At 43.8% G+C, this 22,700-nt stretch overlaps 2 protein-coding genes across 3 annotated transcripts; one reads left to right on the top strand and one right to left on the bottom strand.

Annotated features, from left to right (window-relative positions):
- Positions 1 to 364: 364 nt before the first annotated feature.
- tecpr1b (tectonin beta-propeller repeat containing 1b) lies at positions 365 to 13,811 on the bottom strand. Of its 2 annotated transcripts, XM_085784365.1 has the most exons (26): positions 13,656 to 13,803; positions 13,318 to 13,431; positions 12,122 to 12,354; positions 11,854 to 12,036; positions 11,624 to 11,746; positions 11,414 to 11,536; positions 9,989 to 10,163; positions 9,492 to 9,592; positions 9,298 to 9,399; positions 8,129 to 8,256; positions 7,416 to 8,017; positions 7,107 to 7,219; positions 6,845 to 7,000; positions 6,608 to 6,757; positions 6,345 to 6,502; positions 6,010 to 6,137; positions 4,921 to 5,014; positions 4,686 to 4,782; positions 4,513 to 4,592; positions 4,360 to 4,416; positions 4,095 to 4,269; positions 3,265 to 3,400; positions 3,057 to 3,149; positions 2,868 to 2,974; positions 2,605 to 2,724; positions 365 to 1,714 (listed from the first exon to the last, which is right to left on the bottom strand). In XM_085784365.1, exons 3-26 carry the CDS (start codon positions 12,344 to 12,346, stop codon positions 1,562 to 1,564), a joined length of 3,579 nt encoding a protein of 1,192 aa, XP_085640491.1. In that variant the 5' UTR covers positions 12,347 to 12,354; positions 13,318 to 13,431; positions 13,656 to 13,803; the 3' UTR covers positions 365 to 1,561. The 2 variants fall into 2 exon arrangements, with proteins under 2 accessions (XP_085640491.1, XP_085640490.1); XM_085784364.1 differs by having other exon boundaries at positions 13,318 to 13,811.
- Positions 13,812 to 15,992: 2,181 nt separating this feature from the next.
- Positions 15,993 to 22,650, top strand: bri3 (brain protein I3). The gene is made up of 3 exons (XM_085784363.1): positions 15,993 to 16,638; positions 19,011 to 19,119; positions 21,127 to 22,650. The coding sequence occupies exons 1-3, from the start codon at positions 16,491 to 16,493 to the stop codon at positions 21,257 to 21,259; spliced, it is 390 nt and encodes a 129-aa protein (XP_085640489.1). The 5' UTR covers positions 15,993 to 16,490; the 3' UTR covers positions 21,260 to 22,650.
- Positions 22,651 to 22,700: the final 50 nt, after the last annotated feature.

The raw sequence follows: 22,700 nt of genomic DNA, 5'->3' as shown, positions 1-22,700 counted from the left end.
AAACAGCTTGACTATAAAGACGAATAATCTCACACTCTCATATTCACACCTATGGACACTTGCTGATCAACCTAGTGTGCATGTGTTTGAACTGTGGGAGGAAGCAGAAAAACCAATGCAGGTACAGTGAGAGCATGCAAAGTCCACACTGAAAGGCCCCAGGCTCGGGAATCGAACCTTCTATCTGCAAGAAGACGTGTGTAATATTCAAACTCAGAGACGTCCAGTTCACTAATGCTTAGCATGGACTTTACAGTGAAACAGGAAAAGTCTCATGTCCATGTAACAGTTGAACATGCATCACAAAGTTCTGCATAGTCACAGATTTGTAAATTGTTGTTTTTTTATAGTGAGTAGATTGAGCTTTTTGTGGAAAAACTGCATCAGACACATTTTTATTCAAAGTGGAATCTGTTTCAGTGTTAAAACATGTCTGGGGGGATATTTAATACAGTTCACGGCTCATTTCAAAAACAAATTAAAATGCAGTGTCACAAATTAACCACTTTCTTCTTTATCTCAAAACAAGACTTGACGGCTTTCATTAGGACACACTCTCAGTCAAATTAATACAAATAAAAAGGTGAATGATTTACTGCTGTTCTTCGACATGCTGCTGTTTTCCAGACCTATTGTGAAATGACGTCAGAACATGCAGCAACGTTAATAGGTTTTTATTTCATATTTCAATGCCCTTGGAAGATGAATGTCCGGTCTGAGCAGTTTCAACAGTCACAGTCATAGCAGTTATGTGGATGGGTGATACTGACGGAAAGAACTTGTCCTCATTTGCAGGAGGTTAGAGAGGTATTATTGGTGATGTGGACTGAATAGTTTCATGTTTTATTATTGTCTTTTTGGAAAAAAAAAAAAACCCACCCTCAATATTAGAAGGACTTGACATAGCAATGAACACGCCTTTGCAAACATATAACAGGCCAAAACCAATGGAGAAACAAAATTCAGCCAATGAGTAATAGATAAATAAATAAGTCAATAAATAAATGATATATGTCACATGCAAATGTATGACAGGCAAATCTGACACAAACACAAACAAAACAACAAGATTCTATAAATCAAGACAATCTAGGCTACAGCGGGATTGTACGTCTGAAGAAGAGTTGGTTTGGTACCCGAGCCTTAGCCCTTTTTCGGAGTCCCACCCTCTTAGGTTTTCACAGGATGTTGTAAAAATAAAAGCTATTGCATCCCCAAACACCCAGTAGCCAAAGCCTAGTAAGAGCAAACACATGCAGTCAAGGTCCGTCCTACTCAGATGCTCTTGTGCTCCCTCTTCTGTTTGGTCACCACTGCGTACTGGCATGGTTTCTGCCAGCAGAGTAACATTCATCCATCGATCGAGAGTCACATCCAACCAAAAATATACAGTTTAAACTCAGTGGTGTGGTTGTGCATTCCCTTGGCATGAAGGGATAAGAGCCCGTGGGAATGGTCTAAAGGAGACGAATGTAGATCCAGGCACAAACAGGGCTAGGGCAGAAGAGAGGAGGAGGAGGAGGAGGAGGAGGAGGAGGAGGAGGAGATGGGTAGGTGGGTGCTACACACCCACAGCGTTCCCGTTCACCTGTGCCGGAGGCCGCGGCGGGAGCGGGCTGCGTGGGGGTCCAGTGGGTGAAGGAGGAGGCAGAGGATGGGGGGCACGTGGGGCCTCTGCTGAGTTGCCCCTCACACTGATATGCTCCCATCCTCCCTGGAAGTCAAACACACACACACACACACACACACACACACACACACACACACACACACACACACACACACACACACACACACACACACACACACACACACACACACACACAAGACTGTCAGCATCTGAAACAAGTGTTAGAAATACATCAGCAGGCGTCTATCTGCTAACTTGTGTGCATGTTACTTAACTGATGCACTAGAGGGCAGCAACAAGGCAACAATATCCAGGAAACACATTTGAAAACCCTTTTCTATAAACCTAATAAATCTAATAAACAGAAACTCTCAATCTGCACTGTTTCAGACTGCTGATGATCTGTGGTTTTATATCATTGTCCAACAAAACCCATGAAAAGACCAAAACCAACAATAAATCGACACTGCAAACAGTCACTTGTCTGAGTGACACATAGTTAACTTTGAGTCAGAGTCACATAAACTGGAAATACTTTACAAGACTAAAATAGAGCACCAAACTGAATAGTCCCCAACAAATACACTACTTACTTCTGACTGAGTAACAATGAATAATTTTTTTCATCTTGCGTTTTTGCTTTTTTATAAATTAACTGAGCTTCTCTAAATAGTGAAACTTTATGTTTGTGATCTGTTTTTTAAGATTTCCATCTTCTGGCTCAGGCTGAAAGCCACAGGGAGGCTGGGGAGGAGACTGACAAACATACCACTACTTTGCTCTTTTCAGTTAATAAATTCAGAATAACACTTATTCTTCTTATCTTCTGAGCTTTATTTTATGTGTCAACATTAAAAATAGGTTTTATCATTTACAATGCATATATAAATGTAATAAAAGTGTCTTGTTTTCTTTTAACATATTCATTTTGGTTTTTATTACAGTACTTGCAAGTTTACTACTTATGAACTTACCCCTAAACCATAGTCCCAGGACTGGCCTTTGGGTTGCATGGGTCCCACCCCCAGCCTGTGGCAGACGGCTCCTGGAGTCTCAGCAGGGAAGCCTGGGACTCCGTCTGCTACGATCCACACCTGGAGAGAACAGAAGCACTGAGTCAAACATCAGCCTGTCATGGTTTATTGTCATGTATAATATACCTGAGAGTCCACAAAACATCCTGTTAAAACTTGTCTACTCCAAACACCTAAAACGGACTTGCTCTTGTAACACTGACCTGGTCCAGAGGTCCCACAGAAACCTTGGTGACGTTGTTGGAGATGAGCTCCCAGGCGGAGCCCTGAGGGTAGCTGGGGGTGAGGCCTTGTCTGTACCACAGGTTACCTACCGGACGTCGAAAATGAGTTTATTGCCGTTGCCAGTCGTATTCTCTAATTCTAAAAGGGTCAACAGCTCCTGTACTCACTGTTTTCATCCACAGCGAAGACGGAGGTCCGGCCCACAGAGAGCTGTCTGAGGGTCTGCTTCGGAGGGGAGGGGATGTGGTACCAGCATTCCCCTGTAGAGGAACAGTAACACTGGACGTTGGGCTTCATTTGGATCATTGTTGGGGATATTAGTGGGCACTGGGTGCACACACACACACACTGCTGACTTTCATGTCCTAAACTCACCTGCAGGGTTTTGTGGGGACACCGATCCTCTGTAGAACACAGCTCCATCCTTGGCGATGGCCCACACCTGGTTGGCTCCGCCGATGGAGATGGACTTGAAGGGCTGATCTGTGCCGACGTGTAGCCAGGAGCTGCCCTGTAAGATCACACACACACACTCAGAGTTATAAAAAGTGAATTGAACGGTGTGGAACTCGGAAACTCGGGTATCATTTCAGAGCTCCGACTTTCCGACTTGACGTCACGACAACATCAAAACATGGCGGCCCTCGTCTTAAACGGTTAGAATTTGAAAATTTGAAGTTGTTTGTTGAGGTTTTAATGCATATTTCTATTTATATTAAGCTGTGATTGCTGTATTGTGTGAAATTGTGGTCTTCGTATGTAACGGAAATAACGTTTAACGGTTATCAAGGCTATAACGTTATATGTGCACTCATCTGCGGCGTCTCGTTTCCTCTTCATTTGCCTCCAAAATAAACATAATTTACTGCTGCATGTATTTTTCGTATTCAGCGTAAGCCACAATATGCCAAACTTCCTTCGGGTATCCATGTTCTTTCTCTTCCGAGTTCCTGCAGCGTGAACGCAATGATGTCGGAAGTCGGACATTTCCGAGTTGGGAATTCCGACCGCCGAGTTGTTATGAACGCAGCATAACATACTTTTCAAGAAAACACAAACTGACACTCAGGAACTACAGAGAAATGTCTGTTGGCAGAAATCTAGAAACACATCTCTCTCTCTCCCTGCTGCACTCATGTGAGTCTCCACTGCTTCAGATTTCAAATAAAGTAAAGTTCAGTAAGTAAGGCATCAGACCTACTCACCGCTGGGTTTTGGGGGCTGACTCCCAACCTGCACAGGACGTCTCCTTTATCATTGAGAGCCCAGACAGGGACCTGCTCCATTCTGCTCTGGGCCAGACACGGCATCAGAGAGATATCACTCAGTGGGATGGGTGGGACCTGCAGCCATGGACCTCTCAACGTGATCTTACACTTCCTGCATAAGGAACACATGGTTGTTTTTGATACTGTAGAAAACTGTGAATTTACAAACCACAGAAATGTTTGGGTGTGTGTGATCGATCACCTTGTCCATCTTCTGCGCCTTACAAAGTCTTTCATGGTTTTGTGGCCATGAAACGTCCTTCGGGAGAGAGAGAAAGAGAGACGTTACAGATGCGTGGCACAAATTGCTGATTTTTTTTTCTTTGAGACAACCTGCTGAGAAAATGTTACATACACAGGGAAGTCTGCAGCGTACTGCCAGCCTTCTTTGTCCGTTCCTCCGGGGACGATGTAGTCCACCGCCCACTCCGACACCTGAGACATGGAATTAGCTGGTGATGAAACAAGAAATGAAATGCATGCAGAAAAGGAGTTGTTACTGGGATTTGACCTCAGGACACCACCTACCCAGGACCACTGAGGCGACGGAGGGTGTGTGTTGCCTTTGGTGCACTCTTTCAGCCCGCTTTCATCACTCCACATGGGGCGGTCTGTGGGAAGTCCTCTGGAGAAATGAGCCAGAAACACAACCAAAACATTTTTTTTTTTTACAAGACAACAGCCTTTAACTGAGGACAACTGCAAAAATCAAGCTCAACCACAGGGACTTTATCAAACGGTGTAAGAGACAAAACGTTCCTACTTGTCTGTATATCCTGTCATAGGGTTCCATCTTTGATTCTCATACACGTGTACGCTCCTGACATCCGACTGCTGGTGCATCTGAGGAGCTTCTCCTGCAGTAAACACACACATGGACAAAACTGTGATGGAAGCATATTTGTGTGTACACACGTCTCTACAGCTGCAACAGGTGGCAGATTGTTAAAACCATGCTCAGGCAACCGCACACCAAACTACAAGCTGTTAGCAAGAGGATAGAATAATGATTCAGTCTCATGTGTTTGCAAGTTAATTATTGCAATTCAATGCAAAATATTTGAATTTTGTAGTAAATAGTTCTTAAAGTAACTTTTTTTTCCATTACAGATTAGAAGGCATTGAAATAGAAATAGATTATGGTATAAATATCTAGCTTTTAAATATAAAACAAGATAGATTCAATTGTTCTTAGTAACTAGCAATTATTAGAATGGTCAGAGATACATTTGATGTTAATTGACCAAATAAGTCATTGTTACAATGTTAAAGAGATAGTTCAACATTTTGGCAAAATTGGCCCATTGCCATAATCGCATAATAGCAGTAGGTTCGTTACCTTTAATTGTCGGTGCACGCTGTTTTTAGAACGGCGGAGCAGAGCCGTGAGCTGCTCAGAGCTACGCTACGGAGGCTAATGGGATTTCTTGGTTTTCCTCATCAAACTCATCAAATACACAATCCAACAACTCCACAACGCTCTGGTGGACAAGTTGTGACCTGCACATTAACCACGCTATGAGATAATGGTACATTACGAGACAGTGTTGTTTTCAAGGTAAATTCATGCAAAACCACTGATGCACGTTCCCGTTGGAGGCAGTTTTTCGGCAAGCAGTCTCAGGCATTTGCCTCAAAAACAACTCAGTAAGCAGCTTGCACCGACAATTAAAGGTAACAAACCTACTGCTAAGACTATAGGGATTATGGCAATGGGCCAATTTGCCAAAATGTTGAACTATCCCTTAACAGAAAAGAAAAAGAAAAACTAAATTAAAGGACCCATCAGAGTCAAAAGGCGTGTGGATGATTATCTGAATTCTTTTTCAGATGTCTGCAGGGGCAGCTTTACCCGGGGTGGGCTGTTGCCCATAGCGCCCACTGTGGACCCAGGCGGTGCCGTCCCACCCTATGCCCCACACCAGTCCCAGACTGTTAGACTCTACACAGCGCAGGTGTCCCGGGACCTGCCGCCAGAACCTGCAGCACCACACAGCGCAAGCACCCAGCATTAGCCACATTGTTGTTAGCACACGTTATCACACACAGTTTGAAAGAGATTAGCACATTAGAGGCAGAAACAGTCACCAGGCAGAGAAGTGGGTTGTTAACTGGCACGAAGCAGAAATTCAGTGAATGTGAACACACAAACACAAACACAAACAGACAGGACAGTGTGGGTCTCACATGGCGTCACAGGCCAGCGTGTTTGAAGGAGCCTCCAGGGAGAAGGACGGCTCATGGACCATGATGTCGCCCTTTGAGGTGGTGGACCACAGGGCGTGTCTGGACGGGGGACCTGAGATCCCTCGACACTCGCAGCAGCAGTCCGACAACAGGCACAGCTGGTCACACAGAAGAGGGCAGAGAAACAAGGGGGCATTGTCAGCAATGTCCAACAACCAACGGAAAAATAAAAAAGATGAAACCGCCAAATCTGTTAACTTTACCCAGTCATTCATGTCCTGTTCAGTCTGCGCTGCCAGGACCAGAGGCCACCTCTGTTTGGTCCTCTGGGCCGTGTACACAGCAAAGGCATAGTGGCAGTCCCTGATCACTGGGACCAGGGCCGTCACTTCATTCATAAACACATGTAGGTACTAAAAAAAACAACATAAAAACACGCATCATCATCTGTCAGTACACGCTTATAAATGAAGGAGGTGCTCGCTCTCTATCTGACCAACCTTTTTGTCATCATAATGCATGTAATAGACAAAGAAGATGCTGTCCTTCCTGCCATCAGACTTAGTGGACTGCTCCAGGGCAACACCCACGTCCACCCAGCGCTGAGGCTTCCAGTCTCTCCACCAGCGCAGCGCACCTTTACGCACCCACACAGACTGGAGAGGGAAACGGGACAAAGATAAGACAAAATGCCAACAGAGGGGTGATAAAAAGAAAAGAAGAGATCAATTCAATTCAAGGGATGTGTGAAAGCGGCCGTACGTGGCTTCTCTCCAGAGGTTTCTTGCTGATCTCCTCTCTGTGCTCCTGCTGCTGCTGCTCGCTCCAGGCTGCCGACTGAACTGGGGTCAGCGACAGAGAGCTGGTGAGAGGACCTGACGGACAGACATACAAGTCAGACGTTTAAGCAGACAGACAGACGACCACAGAGGTGACATGTACAGTGTATTTAACAAACACACAGATATGAACTGACCTTCAAACAAAAAGAGGCTTTTTTAGGCATTTTTTCCCCCCAAAATTCTCAGTGAATGTATGAGACATTAACGTGCATATTGGTTGTCCATCTACCTGCGGGGCTCAGCCAGCTGATCTGTGAAGTAGCATCCACATCACAGCCACCACCGGAGATCCAGGTCCACACCGGGCTGTCCTCCTCTCCCACACCCTGAGCCCCCAGCGTGTAGGTGGCAGCCGCGCCGCCGTCAGCTAATGAAGACGCCATCACCGCCGCCGCCGCCTGTGCACTGCGAGCTGCTTCTGCCCCCTCCAGATCCACATTCATCCACGGGACATCGGGTCCCGCAGCGTCAGGGGTCAGGAGTATGGGGGCCGGTGACGGCTGCTCCGCCTCCTCCTGCGGTATCTCCATGATGGTCGGCTGAGGTGTGGAGGTTCTGTCGCGGTCCGAGACCAGGCTGTTGATGAAGCTGTCGCTGGCAGGGATGAAGGGTTTAGGCGCATCCTGTTGGGAGGCCAAGGGAGCGTCCTCCGCCTCCAGAGGGGGTGTAAGAGAGTCGGATCCTCCCAGAGGAACTACAGAGGGGGCCGCTGCCTCCAGGACTGGGGTATCAGTGCTGTTTTGCGGGTCAGAAGGTCCCAACTCTGAGTCAGAGTCGGTGCAGCTCAGAACTGAGCCCTGTGAGGCCTCGGTCATCTGGCCACCCTCATTTCTATTAAACAACACAAACACAACAGAAAAGGTCACATTACAAAAGCGCTGTTTGCGCTGTTTGTATGCAAAGGTTGTACCTCATGTGTCAGATAAAAGATTCAACACAGACCTGGGAGGAATAACCTCTTTACAATTGCCCCACTGGGCAGAAACAGGAATCCAGCCATTCCCACTGGGTTCAGATGGAGTTACACCCATCCTGAAATACAGGCCGCGGTCCTCACCAACCGCCCACACCTGACAGAAGACAACAATGTGGAGGGAAAACGGGAAACACAATGATCACACACACAAACACACACCGATGCATGTGTTGTAAGTGTGTCACATCAAACAAATTCACTCTCAGTTATCACAGGAAGGAAATCCAGTAAGAACATGTGATAAGTTTGGCAAAATACCTCATAAATGTCAAATTAAATTAAATTAAATTTTTATTTACTCTTCAAAGATGCTTCAGAGCCACTAGTAGGACACAAGCAACTGTTACTTTATAAGGCCATATACTGTAACACTGGCGCCTGCCGCCTCACACAAGCCATATCCGTAATTGCAGCCTTGAAATATGAAATATGGGATATGATGACGACGGCTTGGCCAGCTTCTAATTAGGGATTCTCCCATATGTCAGGCCAGTAAGAATGCAGTCTGGGGATATATAAGGCTCGGGCTGAGGTGCTACTGCTGGGATATTGGCTGGAGTGGCTGGTCGTACTCGTGTTACAGGGCACCCGCCGGGCACGGAGAGAGGCTAAAGGGAGAGGGGGCTGGGGGAAGGGGGAAGGGGTGAGAGACAGAAGGGGAGGAGGTGTGAGAAGTGGGTTTGCAATGCTAGCAAAGTCCTCAGCAGTGAGATACACAGTGAAGCCTTTCTGCCCCGACCCCGGCCCTGATGCCGTTTGTCCTGAAACCAGATCCAAAGAGGCTGCAGAGTGAACTGTCACAGGGGACGCACAGAGGCTGCTGTCTGAAAAGACTGAAAAATAACTACAATACTAACATAAAAAAGTCAACTTTTTGGCCAATATATATATGTAAATGATAAGTGTGCATATATGTTTATATAATTTCATATGTGTAGATGCTAAAAAATATATATATTTTGTGTTCTTTGTATGATGAAGTATTTTTAATATATCTGAATAATAACTTTATACATCCTCTCCCATTATCTGAATGAATATAATATTTTATGCTCTGTGCAGGATTATGAAGTACACCGTCCATATCTGAACTGAGTTGCGTGAGAAGGAAACACAGTGACAGAAATCTTGTCACCTGGTCGTTGAGTCCTACATCCACCACCATCATCTCGCCTCCGACGCTGATCCAGCCGGAGCCACAGGGGTTGTGAGAGTTGACGCCACGCCTGAACCACACCTGGACCGACACACAATCAAACACACACGTTATCACCACAATCAATCCCAGCCATACAGCTACATAGTCCAGCGTGGGAAGTCGTGATTCACCTTGTAGTCTTTAGTTACCACCCAGACCACACTGATCCCAACGGCCACGTGAAGCGCTTCGACCTCCTTGACTGGTGACTCCACCTCCACCCATGATGTGCCTGATGCAAAACACAGAACCAAAACAAGACCTTATACACACAAACTGTCTTCATTAAACATGATAGTAATGTTCTGTAAAGCATAATGCCCTACAAGGCCAGCTCTGGCTTTAATGGCAACATGGTCATGATCAGTCTGGGATTTTGCCCTTTTTGGACCAAAGGGGATTTTATGTGTAACTTTTATGATCATCTCATATACTCTGATGCTATAATAGCCTAAAGCATCATCTCCCTCGAAATTGCACTGATAATTTATACAGCTTCCACAAGAGCAACAGTGAGAACTCACAATCTAGAGGAAGAGTTGGACCATAATAAAAAACAGGGCCGTCTGAGGTCAGAAATAACGGGAAATCAATCAGGGGGTAAATGTGAACTACAGTGAATTCTGACCAGTGGGACTGTCCAGGCTGAGGCCGGTACGGACCAGCAGGTTCCCCTCCCAGAGTAAAGCCCAGAGCAGATCCCCGGGACCAGCTGATAACTGAGCCACCTCCTTGGGCACCTCCACCTCCTCCCAGCTGGAGCCCTCTGGGACACGAGGGTGGATGCCTTCCCTGAACCACACCTGCAGGAAGACAAATGATCAAACCATGCTCCGTTTCAATTACGTTCTCCTGTCAACAGCATAAGCTCAGGAGGACATAAAAGTTAGATTGTGTAAAACACATGAAGTCATGCTGCCCCCTTCTGGCCAAAAATCAGAAGTGAACTTAAAGCAGAAGTAAGTGATATATTTGTGTTAATATAAGTCTTAAATAGTTATATCTTCCGACAGCAATCACTTACATAGAGTGTTTGGACTGAAACACGGGTCTGTCAGTCACTCTGCTCTGCTCTGAGCCGAGGAGAAAACATTTATCGTATCCTACAGTTTTTATCCAATGAGGAGAGAGAACGGCATGCAGGGCTGTGTGTGCAGCCAAGGAACGCCGTGAATGTGGTGACGTAGCGACGAGGACTGTTATGGTGCGTTCAAGGAAACTCGTATTTTTCCGACCGTGAAGTGGTACCAGTTCGATCTGGTACGAGTTCACCGGTCGGAAGTTACGAGTGGCCGTTATAGTGACTTTCACCGGTAAAACAGGTCGGAAAAACACGAGTGGGTTGCCTGGAACGCTACAAAGTCGTAAGTTGTGACTTGAAGCTGTAATTTACGATTTCAAAAGCCTGCCTGGAACGCAGCATTAGCGAAAACGACCGGACCACTTACTTCTGCTTTAACTTAATGCAGACAAATTGCCTCTTTTTTTAATTTGTGTATTAGATTAAGAATTATTACTATTATCATAATATAATATGTTATGAAAGTGTTTTTTAATCTGGAAACTAAGTTGGTAACCCTTTAAGCAACAGGCTGCTAATTACATGATAATGTTAAGAAATAGCCAAGAAATAACAATCAATTGTGTCATAATGTCTAGAAAATCACCTAGAAATACCGGTCAATGTTGTAGTAATGTCAAAAAAGATAGCCAAGAAATAACGATTGATTGCATAGAAATAGCCCAGAAATATCGGTCAATTGCAACGACTTGGTGGAGAAATATTCTGGCCTTTCCCAATAATTTCAAAGAATGAAAGCATGTGTAATCTTTTGCCTTTATGGAAAACATGACATTACTATGAAATTGGTTGTTATTTCCGGCTATTTCTTGACATTATTACGTAATTAACGGCTTGTAAATTAAAAGGTTACAATTAACAGTTGAACTGTTACCATTTAACAGTACTACTGTATGTGTACTATATGTATTTGCGAGTCCTCAATCCTTCCTGAAGTGTAGGAAAACATCACGGTGTACTTCTGAGACGGACCTGTCCCTGCTGGGACACAGCCCAGAGGTAGGGGTATCTTCCAGACTGGTCGCTCATCTCCCAACCACCACAGCTGATGTCACAGAGCGGCAGCGGAGCTTTCTTTGGATTGTCCAATGGGATCTGCAGACAGACAGTAGTGACATCTCAGGCTCACAGTTCTAGATCTAATAGATAAACAATTAAAAAAAGAAGGGACAGTGTCCAAACCTTGGCCCAGGTGCCTTGTGCAATGTATCTCCTGTAGCGGATCCAGCGCCTACGACGAACACAGGAATTCCACTTCTTGTCTGGTGAGAAGTTGGCCGGGAAATCCACGGCATACTCCCAGCCCTGAAGGAAGACACACCTTTCAGTCAAAAGTAAAATGACAGCAAAAGAAAAAGAGAGACACAAATAAACAGAAATGTGTGTGTGTGTGTGTGTGTGTTCTCTCTCACCCCGGTCTGGCTGGGTTCTCCTCCGCAGCTCTGGTCCACATACCAGTCTCCCTCCCACTCCCAGCTGCGCGTGGGCAACTGGAAGCTGTGGAGCGGTTGAGGATTCATCCCGGTCACGTCACTCCAAGGCCAGCGATCAGTGGGCAGCAGCGTGTCAGTGAAACCGTCCACTGGGTTCCACCTCTGAAAACACACACAGCACGTTAGCACTGATGACACGCCGCTGCCAAACATGCACACATACTGTACATTAGGTTGTCGGGCTGACCTGGTTTTCGTAGGTCTCCTCCCGGTAGCGGATGGGGGTCTCGCTGGGCATCATGTAGAGGTAAACATGATGGTCGCAGCCGATGCCCCAGCAGCGCCCCTTCCCCGAAGTGACACGCTTCAGCTCCAGCAGCATGTCGTCTGCACGCTCCCATCGCTGGCCGGCTGTGGAGAGGCTGTACACCCGGCCGTACACGTCCACGGCCCACAGCAGAGTGATGGGCATGATGGCCCCTGGACAGAGACAGCAAGACACATTCATCCTTTAAAGCTGCCAGGTAGATGTTTTATGACTGTATTTACTTCAGCTTTATTGATATCCTGCAGAAGCACAACTATAAGTAAAGGCTGCATGAGCAGTGAGTCTTATTTTCCCACTCTGGTTCCATCACCATAATAATAAAAACATTTAGAGCCACAGGCCTAAGTCTAAGTGCAATATGTGTGTGTGAGTAGGTGAGAGATGGCATAAAAAATGATGTGATTTCAGCAATGATACTGATTTTAATTAATTTTTATAAATTCAACAATTAAGTCAGGATTTATTCTTGCTGATTTATCCAGACTGAATTCTCATCACATTCAGAGTTAATGTGGAAAATATATGGCAACTTGCATTCTACCTGAAAGTGTTGTGAATAAGGAAAAATGAAACAAATAGGGGCAACACTTTTTTTAAAAAAAACCTGTGTAATAACTTAACTGCAAGATAACATCAAAGTAAAAAATTGCATCCTGTTTTATTAAAACAATTTTTTCATGTGAGCGAAAATATTAGTCACTGGCACTGCCAATCGTTTTATTTTGAAATCTGAGACAGGAAGTCTTATTTTTATTCTGACTGGCTACCTTGACACTTACTTTATCGACTGATACTAATCCGCCACAACACTGACTGTAACTACGCCTCGGCTATCCACTGTCACAGGCCTTTATGTACGTGTCATAAGGGGAATGTGAAATTATAATATTATCATTATTATATGATCTATTTATAATCGATTTATCTGAGATGATCAAGACAGTCTGAACCAGGGTCAGTAAAGACACAGAGTGAGGAGCCTGGAGTGGAAAGTCTGCAGTGGAGACACACACACTCACACACACACACACACACAGTGAGAGAGTGAGAGAGAGAGAGAGAGAGAGAGAGAGAGAGAGAGAGAGAGAGAGAGAGAGAGAGAAACAGCAGCCTACCTGATTATTGGTAGGCTATCCGATCCGCGGTTGTCAAGGGAATATCACCACACGCGTCATGACATCAGGTGCAACAGCCCGACACCTGGCGTCTCCTCCACGCTGGGACACGGTCTACAGTTCAAAATGCATGTGAAACAACAACAACAAAACAACAACAGAAGCGACCAGCGGGTCGTGCATGCTGCGCTGCGCTGCGCTGCGTTGCGCTGCGCACACAACTGATATGGACTCTCTCTTATGCCGCAAAGTCGCCTATAAGCTGTTTACATCTTCGGACACCCGGACCAGCGGTCGGCTCGCCCGGTGAGGCGTTCACATGCAGCACGTTTACTTACGTACGAGGCTCATCATGTCATGTGCAACGCCTTTGCAGCGGGGTAGTAAAGTCACTCATCATGCTGCTCATAGCGACTGTGGTTTTTAATTCACATTCAGCACCAGAGGAATGCTGCTCCGTCCAACTCCGAGTCCACAACAGGAAATGGACGAAGAGACGCTCCGATTGGTTGGTACTCGGCAGGAAATGTGGGATCTCTGTCTCCTATTGGTGGAACACCTGAGCTCGTGACATTTCTTTTTCTTTTTTTTTTTTCCGACGGTCACTGCTGATTGACGCGCATATTTCAATAATTTATTCAGCGCCAGATAAATTATTGAAGCGCAAGGTTGGTTTTACTTGTTAACAGAATGGAATATTTGACCAGAGAGAAAATAATAATACAAGATAATGTTCTTCAGTTCCCTCCTAACCAGTGCTAGTATTTGACGCATTTAATGGTTTATGTATGTGTGTATACTGACAAGACTAAAAACTAGACCCTGGTCTGGCAGAACAGAATGAGCAACAGTTAATACCTAAATGAAAAAAAACAAACAAAAAAAACAAATGAAATAATTTAATAAATGTTGTCTCCAAAAAGGAGACAGAAAACCTGAGGCAGTGTCTTACCACTCTATCATGAGGAAACTGTAAAACTGTGACCAGTAGCCACTTACTTTTTCTTCTTCAATTGTCATGTTTTCATAAAGGCCTCTCAGTATATCTGATAATTATTTTTCTTTAACAATCTGCTGACTGTTCAGAGAATAAATGTAAGATAATAATTATCCACTGTCATTATTCACTAAATCTCAAATATATTCAAATAAATACTGTAAAGTAGGCCTATACAGTATGTATTCTGTCTTGGAGAAACAACTTAGTAAATATTCACACTTGAGATGTTGGAATAAAAGCGAATCTTGTTATTTCTGACTACTTCTTCATCAGTTATCTTAAAACTACCGGTAATCATTTAATCTATAGCGCACTGGTTAGTTTGTGGGTGCCTGGGGTGAGGGAGTAATGAGATTACCATGTATAGTGGTGGTGGTCCAACCACATGGTTAATCTGTGGGGGAGGACCATGGACAGCTCCCTGGCCGTCCCAGGGTTAGGACCTTGGACAGGGGTGTTGACAGACTAATCCACCTGGGCTGCAGAGGGAGCTGTAGACCTGAAGTGGTCATTGACATCAGCCTTGAAAAGGAGTGGGTAAAGAAACATCATATCTCATAAGTAGTATGTAAAAAAAAAAAAAAATCTACCTAATTATCGACAAAAGTCCCACAATCAGAATCTGAGTTAATTTATCATCAGTAAGTGACTTCATAAAACATGATTTTAACTTTGTGAACACAACATCTTGAGACTTTACAAAAAGGTTTTGTGAAGGTAGTATATTTAAAGCCTGACAGATATTTCTTCAAATTTGGGACAAAAAAAACCAAAACATTCACCTGTACTCAAGTACAAACTGGTTATATTTTCCTGACTAAAGGTCAAAGGTCAAGGTAGCACTGACCTACCAAACTATGATTTTGGCTTTGTGAGCACATTATCATCAAAGGAATATTAAATTCTGTCAAAATGTGCACTTGGATGAACTGATTACTTTGGTGATCAAACTCAGGACTTTCAATTTGATTAAATTTTAAACGGTTATCACTAGAGCTGCTGGATATGCAAATAACACCATGTTGCGATAATGGGCAGATATTGTGATTTCAGTTTGAATTATATATATATTTTAATTTTCTTATTAATTCAAAAAGATATAAAATTGATTATGTAATTTTTTTTAGGGCAACAACACTTATGGTTTATCAAAAATAAATAAATAAGGAGGACACTTCTGGCCATTTAAACACTGCTACATAGTGATCACATTGTGATTAATTGGGCAGCCTTATTTAATATTTTATATAATTTTGGATAAACTGGGATGTAACCTGCAACTACTCTGAGTGGTGGAGGCACACAACCATGATCTGATAATAATCATGGCTCTATATTCCTTCAGAAATTATATTTACTACTATTCCTCCATGATGCCAGGCTAATGTTACACAACCCTCTAAAGCAGCCCACTGGTAATTATGTAATTTAAAGTGTAAACAAGTTAGCCCTGCACACGTGGGCTTAGCTCGGACTCTTTCACGGTCACCTCATCAGATGTAGCCTACAGATGTGTCCAGTGTCTGCAGTGTGTCTGTCTCTAACATCAGCTGCCTCTCTGCAGAGCACTGCAGGCAGCAGCTGCACCGCAGCCTTTGTATTTTCCTGAGCTGTCGCTTTAAGAAGCCTGTCGGTGCGCAGAGGCCACAGCAGCTCATCACATGATTCTTCTCTTGTGACAATCCAGACAGAAAGGAAAAGCCTTTCTGACTTCCAGCTGAGTTATTGGGTGCTGCGATGACAGATTACTGTTGTTTTGGTACCAAAGGACCAACTGCGAGGAGGGACATGGAGTTAAGTTAACCATTACCAGACCGACCCAGACCATTCCTTGTCTTTAAAAGTGAAACCTTTGGTAAATATTTTTTTCGGGGGGGTTGTTGCGCCGCCGGGGACAAAGTTGGCGCATGGAGAGGGACGAAGTTTCATTTTTGCGCAGCGTCTTTTCTTTGTTTTCTTTGTTTTTGTTGCCTCTTCGTGTCTGCCAGCGTCGCTCGGCTTCCGGGACAACTACAGGAGCAAAGTAACAAACAACCGTGATTCAAAGTTGCGACCCCCCCTCCCTTTTTTGTTCTTTCTTTCTGTGGCGGAAGAATTCGCGGCGGAGGGGACGAGGAAACTTGAGCGGACACAGCGTTGTTAACTAACTAACTAACTCCGACCGTCGGGTGAGATGGTGGACAGCAAACCTCTCCTCCAGGACAGACCTCCCGCCTACAACACCGTCCCCGGGGCGTACGAGTACGGCCCGCAGCAGCAGCACAGCTATGGGGCCATCCCGCCCCCGGCCCCGCCGCCATACCCCTACCCCGACGGCCAAGGCAAGTAGCGTCATGACACTCACACACACACACACACACACACACACACACACACGGTCCACACGTCCACACTGAAACACCATGGAGCCGCTGCTGCTGCTTCCCACTTCCGGGTTCGTTTAGAGGGGAGCTTCTGTTTTCTGTCTGGTCTCGAGGTCTGCTGGCCTCATTAAGTCAACATGTAGATAATAAACACATCTGAGACGTTGAGTTTTACTGTGAAAGACTAATTAATTACTGTCGTTTATCCGCTACAGCGTCGCGCATGCGCAGTACGTCAGCAGCTGTGGCAGTCAGATACTGACTTTTGTGTGTTTGTTTGTTTGTTTGCTTGCATACAGTAGGCTACATAAAAAAAATATGCGCCACTATTATGCACTGCGGTGTGGCACGTGTCCAGCAGCACACAACCAAATAAACAAAAGTTTTATCAGCAGCATTCAGGTGATTGTCATAAATCAAAGCCGAAAGTGTTTTTTATTGGAGGAAACAGAATGTTAAATATGTTAATGATGACATGTTGGCAATGTGAGCAGGGAGCTTTTAGTCCAACCATCTGAGAGCAGAGCGGTGCTACTGTAGCCGCAGGCCTGTGGACTGTGTGTGTGTGTGTGTGTGTGTGTGTGAGAAGGAGGAGGTGGTCATCACCTGACAGTGATTGGGTAAAAGTTGCACTCAGCATGTGAGGAAGTTCTGTTGAATGAAGTCTCATTTCCTGTAGCATGTAATTGCCTGTTTTTCCATTAGTTTGAGTTTTTTTTTTTGGCTTTTTGCCTTTATTCGATAGTCCACAGTAGAGATGGACAGGAAAGGGGGAGGCAGAGAGAGGGGGAATGACATGCAGGAAAGGGCTGCCCCACGCGGGATTCTAGTTTGAGTTATGGTAATACTGCTAATAATTAACTTAAAAGCACTGTTCATGTTAAATATGTGGCTCAGGGTGTTTTACAAAAAATGAACAATAATGAAATAGCTAACCATTCAAGAGTGAATGAAAAGGCAGTAAATGATAAAACACAAATATGAGAATATGTTAAGTGAAGTGGTATTAATTAAAAGGGAAATGAAATAAATAGGTTTTCAGTTGTTGTTTAATAATATCCACAGGGCATCTCTTATAGCTCTCGCTGGGACTTTCCACAGATGTGCTGCCTATTTTCTTGTGTGTATAATTTTCTCTATCTAAAAACCCAGCAGCTGTAAGCTGGTCCTTGCTCATCTTCAGGCTTGATCAAAACATACAGTGGAAGAGTGTCATCATTATAACTTTTAAAATCAATGATCTATTCCCTGATATCACCTAATGCTAAAAAAAGAAAAGCACTGAAGCAAGACTGTCTCCATGAGTGACACAAAAAGGGCAAATCATATTGCCCTGACATGTGATTCTCAATGGCAACAAAGAGATGATGATGATTAAACCAGTTTAAAACCGTCCCACACAGCCCAACCCTGTTCTCAACACTGTGCAGATGAGCTGTGTGAAAAGCGCTTGTCCTGAGGTAAACCCTAAAACACGATTCAAGCATTTCTACAACATTACTTTCATCAGGAAAACTTTTACTTTGGTGAAACGTCTGGTCTCCCCACAGGGAGGCGTCCGTATCAGACAGAATGTGTAGCCTAGATAAACACTTCTGGGAATGCAAGTGTGGTATCAAAGTTCACTGTGTTACAAATATGGTCAGAAAAATCAATATAACCTCTGCTCCTGTGAATCCACAGCTCTTCTGCAAACACACTGACACATGTCATAACTTATTATAACAAAGGCATCTCAGGCCTGCTGCTGTTTATTGCAAGTAGAGGTTCACATGTTCATTTTAAAATGCTGAACTTTGTAAGTGAACAAAGGCACGACTGCCGAGAGATAACCTGGAACCATTTACTTCAGTGGTGTATTCTCCATTTTCATATTATTGACTGATAAATTCACTATAACTTAATACTGGATTGATGCAAAATGTTTTCATCCTATTTTTTTTATGATTATCAGTTAATGAAAATGGGCCAAGGCCAGTGGATAAACCCACAAACACGGCAGCACACTGAACATCTCCACACTCTCTATGCCATTCCTCCTCCACAGCAAATAAAGAATAAAGTGCACTTCTAGTGTCACTTCCCTCTGACCCTTCGTCCCGTCCTTTATCTTCTGCTCCCGTCTACGTCGGTTTTATCAGACTGTGTTGACAAACCTGTTCACAGTGATAAGTGCAGCCTGATGTGTGTCACTGCTGAGTGTGCACGTTCCACCTTCATAGAGAATGAAAATATAAAAGTTATAGTCAAGAATCAAAACAAACACATAGTTTAGTACTTTCACAATAACACATAGAGTAATGTGACGTCTCTCCCTCTGTCCACCACAGGATACCCATCAGCCCAAATGAGTCCGGCTGTATCCCAGCAGCCCTACGCTGGGAACTACACCATCATCCAACCATCTGTAGTGGTGGTGGGAGGCTGCCCTGCCTGCAGGTGAGGACACACACACACACACACACACACACACACACATATTACATTGTGTAATTGAGGGCAATAGCTATCACATGGCTTTTCGCTGACCTACATGTTCTGTACACAACAGGAAAGTGATTAACATCCACAGAGAAGCTGAAATAGTCACAGAATGAGAATAGTTGTGTTCACAGATGCACGTTGAGGACGAGGACAACGATTAATGAAACCGATGAAGCAGATAAAACTGACAGGGAGCTCTGTGGATGAGGTCGTGGTTAAACACCAGAGTCCCATGCTCGCTGTGACTAACCTGGTTTCTGAGCTAAGAGTTCCCTTTTGAGGCTGAAACCATCAATTCTGTCTCTCTCCCTTTTTTTTTTCTCTCGTCATACATTTCCTCACCGTGTGTACAGTACAGTATGTGTACACCCATTGTTTCCAACGTGTGTGCTGTCAGGTCGACAGTGTGACCAGATGTTGGGCGGCTGCGTCGCTCAGTTTTTTTTTAAGACAAGGTTTCACATTGGTTTCACTGCGCCTGAGTCAACATCCTATCAGTCAGATGATTTCATCCTCAGACATGTGACAGTGCCGGTCGGGGCCGAAGGTGGCTGCGGGACAAACTCCAACACATCTCACTCTTTGTATTTAAATAACCAGGTTGTGAAGCATTTCATGCACCACAGTTGTAACTGTCTTGAGGTTGATAAATACCCTGCTAGTAAATGTAGTGACTTGACTGTATACTTGATTATTACGGAGACACAAAGAAAGAGGAACTCTCTCTCTCTCTTTTTTTTATTACTTTTTTTTAGTATATTGTATTTTCTCTCTTTTTTTCTCTTTCGTTGTTTATTCTTGCTTTCACTCCAGTTTCTTTTGCTTCATTCAATCATTCCAGCTCAACCAGCTCAATCCTCAGCACATACTCATCCATACTTATAGGCACATAGAACAACACACACATATTCACAAACACACACGCATACGAATCATATACCACCACAACATAATGTATAGCGCCGCTAAAACCACAGCACTTGTCTTCGTTAATTGGTCTAATTTGTCTTGTCAAACTTTGTAATAAGTTATTTTTTGTGCATCTGTTCCCACTTGTCCTGTAAATGTAGCACCTAATTAAAAAAAGAAAGAGGAACTTTCACATTTAGCTGAAAAAGCACGAATTTGTACTTTCTGTTATTACACAGCACTTTGCATATAAAGCCCTATATTTTCCCTATAAACGCCACAGACAGAGCTGCTCCATGACGTTTCATCTGACACACTTCACACTACACTGTGCTTGTTATTACATTATGTAAAACAACCAGGAAGATGTAAAGGTGTCTGCTCCACTTTTAGTCAGTTATTTGCATCATGAGCACGCTGCCCGAGCTTGATGAAGACCACACAGCTCCTGGCAGCGGTGCACAAATAAGCTGTGCAAATGCAAACACTTGGGACGTCGCACGGCACCACATTTTTCGAGAGACGGAACATGCGTAGTAGTTTGACTCTAAATGCTGTGTAAGATTACCAGGTTTTAGGAGGTAGAATAGTATAACAACCCATTTACCACAGTAACTGTTCTGAATGGTGCTGCAGCCTTTTCACTTCCCGTGTCGGTGGGGTCTTGGCTTGTTAATTCACACGCTGGTCGGTGCGGTCAAGTCATGAGACCATGGTTAGCACTTTGTTTACCGTGACTCTGGATTAAAGCTGCTCTCACACAGTTTTCCACACTGCCTTCAAAATAGGTTGCGTCACGTTGTAACAGTTTATTGGTCACACAAGGAAAAATTGGGCTTTCTTTTCTTCAAAGGTTCTTAAATCTAAAAACGACTTAAGGGGAGTTGCTTAGATTTGGATGATTTTTCTTCCTTTTTTCTTGCAACTGTAATGCAAATTAAAATGTGTTTGGACTCGAACAGAGCTGTGTCCTCTTGATGGATTGAAATCTTGCATCATCTAATCATTAAATACTTCCTCTCTTACATGTGTGTGTGTGTGTGTGTGTTGCAGAGTTGGTGTCCTGGAGGATGACTTCACCTGCCTTGGGATCCTGTGTGCCATCTTCTTCTTCCCGCTGGGAATCCTCTTCTGTTTCGCACTGCGTCAGAGAAGGTGTCCCAACTGTGGCGCGACCTTCGGCTAGAGGGACCAAACCACAGCTCATGCACACATACACACACACATACACACACATGCTTGTATACACACACGTACACATAAATACATACATACACACACACACACACACACACACACACACAATCCAGCATTTATGTGTCTTTTTTTTTGTTATCTTCTCTTAATATTGCACATTGCTGTTGCCATTATGTTATGTACGACGAATGATCAAGATATTACCATGAATTATGATGCGAGTTGTTTTTTTTTTCGTTTTGTTTTGTTTTTTTATTAGGAGCACGTGTAGAAATGTATTTTCACCTGCTAGCTGAGGAGTTATTCAAGCATATGTAAGCATCCAGCTGCTGTGCCTTCACTACCTGCAGAGTGAGCATCACAGATTCCATCAGTCTTCAGTAGTTTTGGCTCAGTCATCCGAAGGGTCTGAGCAGATTCCTTAATGTTTCAACAAGCCAGAATTAACCAAGGCACATGTAGTGTCCTTTTTGTTTGTTTGTTTTTGCCTGAGGTTTTTTCTCCTTTTTTTTTTTAATTTGCTGGCACACTGCATACATATTTTTTTGGTTAATGTTGTGCTTAGTAACTTAGTAACAGCATCCCATGTTGATATGTTGATCACTGACGTGTTAGCTTTTTCAGGAAATGCAGACCTGTTTTTAAAAATGTTTTGTTTTTGGTCAAGTGTGACATGGAATAAGACAAACGACATGTTTAAACAAAACAAAAGAAATCCCAGATCATGAACTGTCCTGGCTGAAACGATGGACTTGTGTCAGACAGAGCGCCCGCAGCATTGTGTCTGTTTTTTGTTGATATTATTTCTTGGGGCCATATTTGCACTGACCGTTTTTGTTGGATTATTATTTTTGCTGGGTTGTGCTTTTCCAGGGCCAATGCAGACCTCAGGTACATACAATCTGAAACGCCCTCGACTTTACCACCTCAATCACTGTTTGACTTTGGACTTTTAAGAGAAACTCGCATCGACACAGACTCGTCCTTTAACATGCAGAGTTTCACTTCGAGGAAGCATGCTGAGAGCAAACGCTGAAGAAATCTCTTGATAATGTGTATAACCTCTGGATTTTTATCTTAGTACTCTACTCTGTGACAAGTCGCCCTGCCCCATTCTTCCCAGCCAGACAATCAATCAATCAATCAATCAATCAAGAATGTCTTTGTCTTTGTATCTGCAGTATCTCCATGTCTATGTCTTCCATCACAGCAAGATGTTATATAACTATCCATGGTGGAAAAAGTGAAATATAGCTGGGTGGGAGGGATTTAAAAAAAGAAAATCTTCTTGCTTTAGAGAACGCACTACGCACGCTCTTATGATTGAGGTTCTTACTTTTTATATATGAGTTACTGTAATTAAAAATGAAATGAATGCTACTTATGTTTTGGGTACTTTTTTTTATCATTACTTTACAACACAACAAACT

The sequence above is a fragment of the Trachurus japonicus genome, chromosome 8, assembly GCF_045865225.1.
Source record: "Trachurus japonicus isolate A0001 chromosome 8, Traja_1.0".
Taxonomy (NCBI): domain Eukaryota; kingdom Metazoa; phylum Chordata; class Actinopteri; order Carangiformes; family Carangidae; genus Trachurus; species Trachurus japonicus.
The sequence above is the reverse complement of the archived record's forward strand: the minus strand, read 5'-3'. Positions and strand labels throughout refer to the sequence as shown.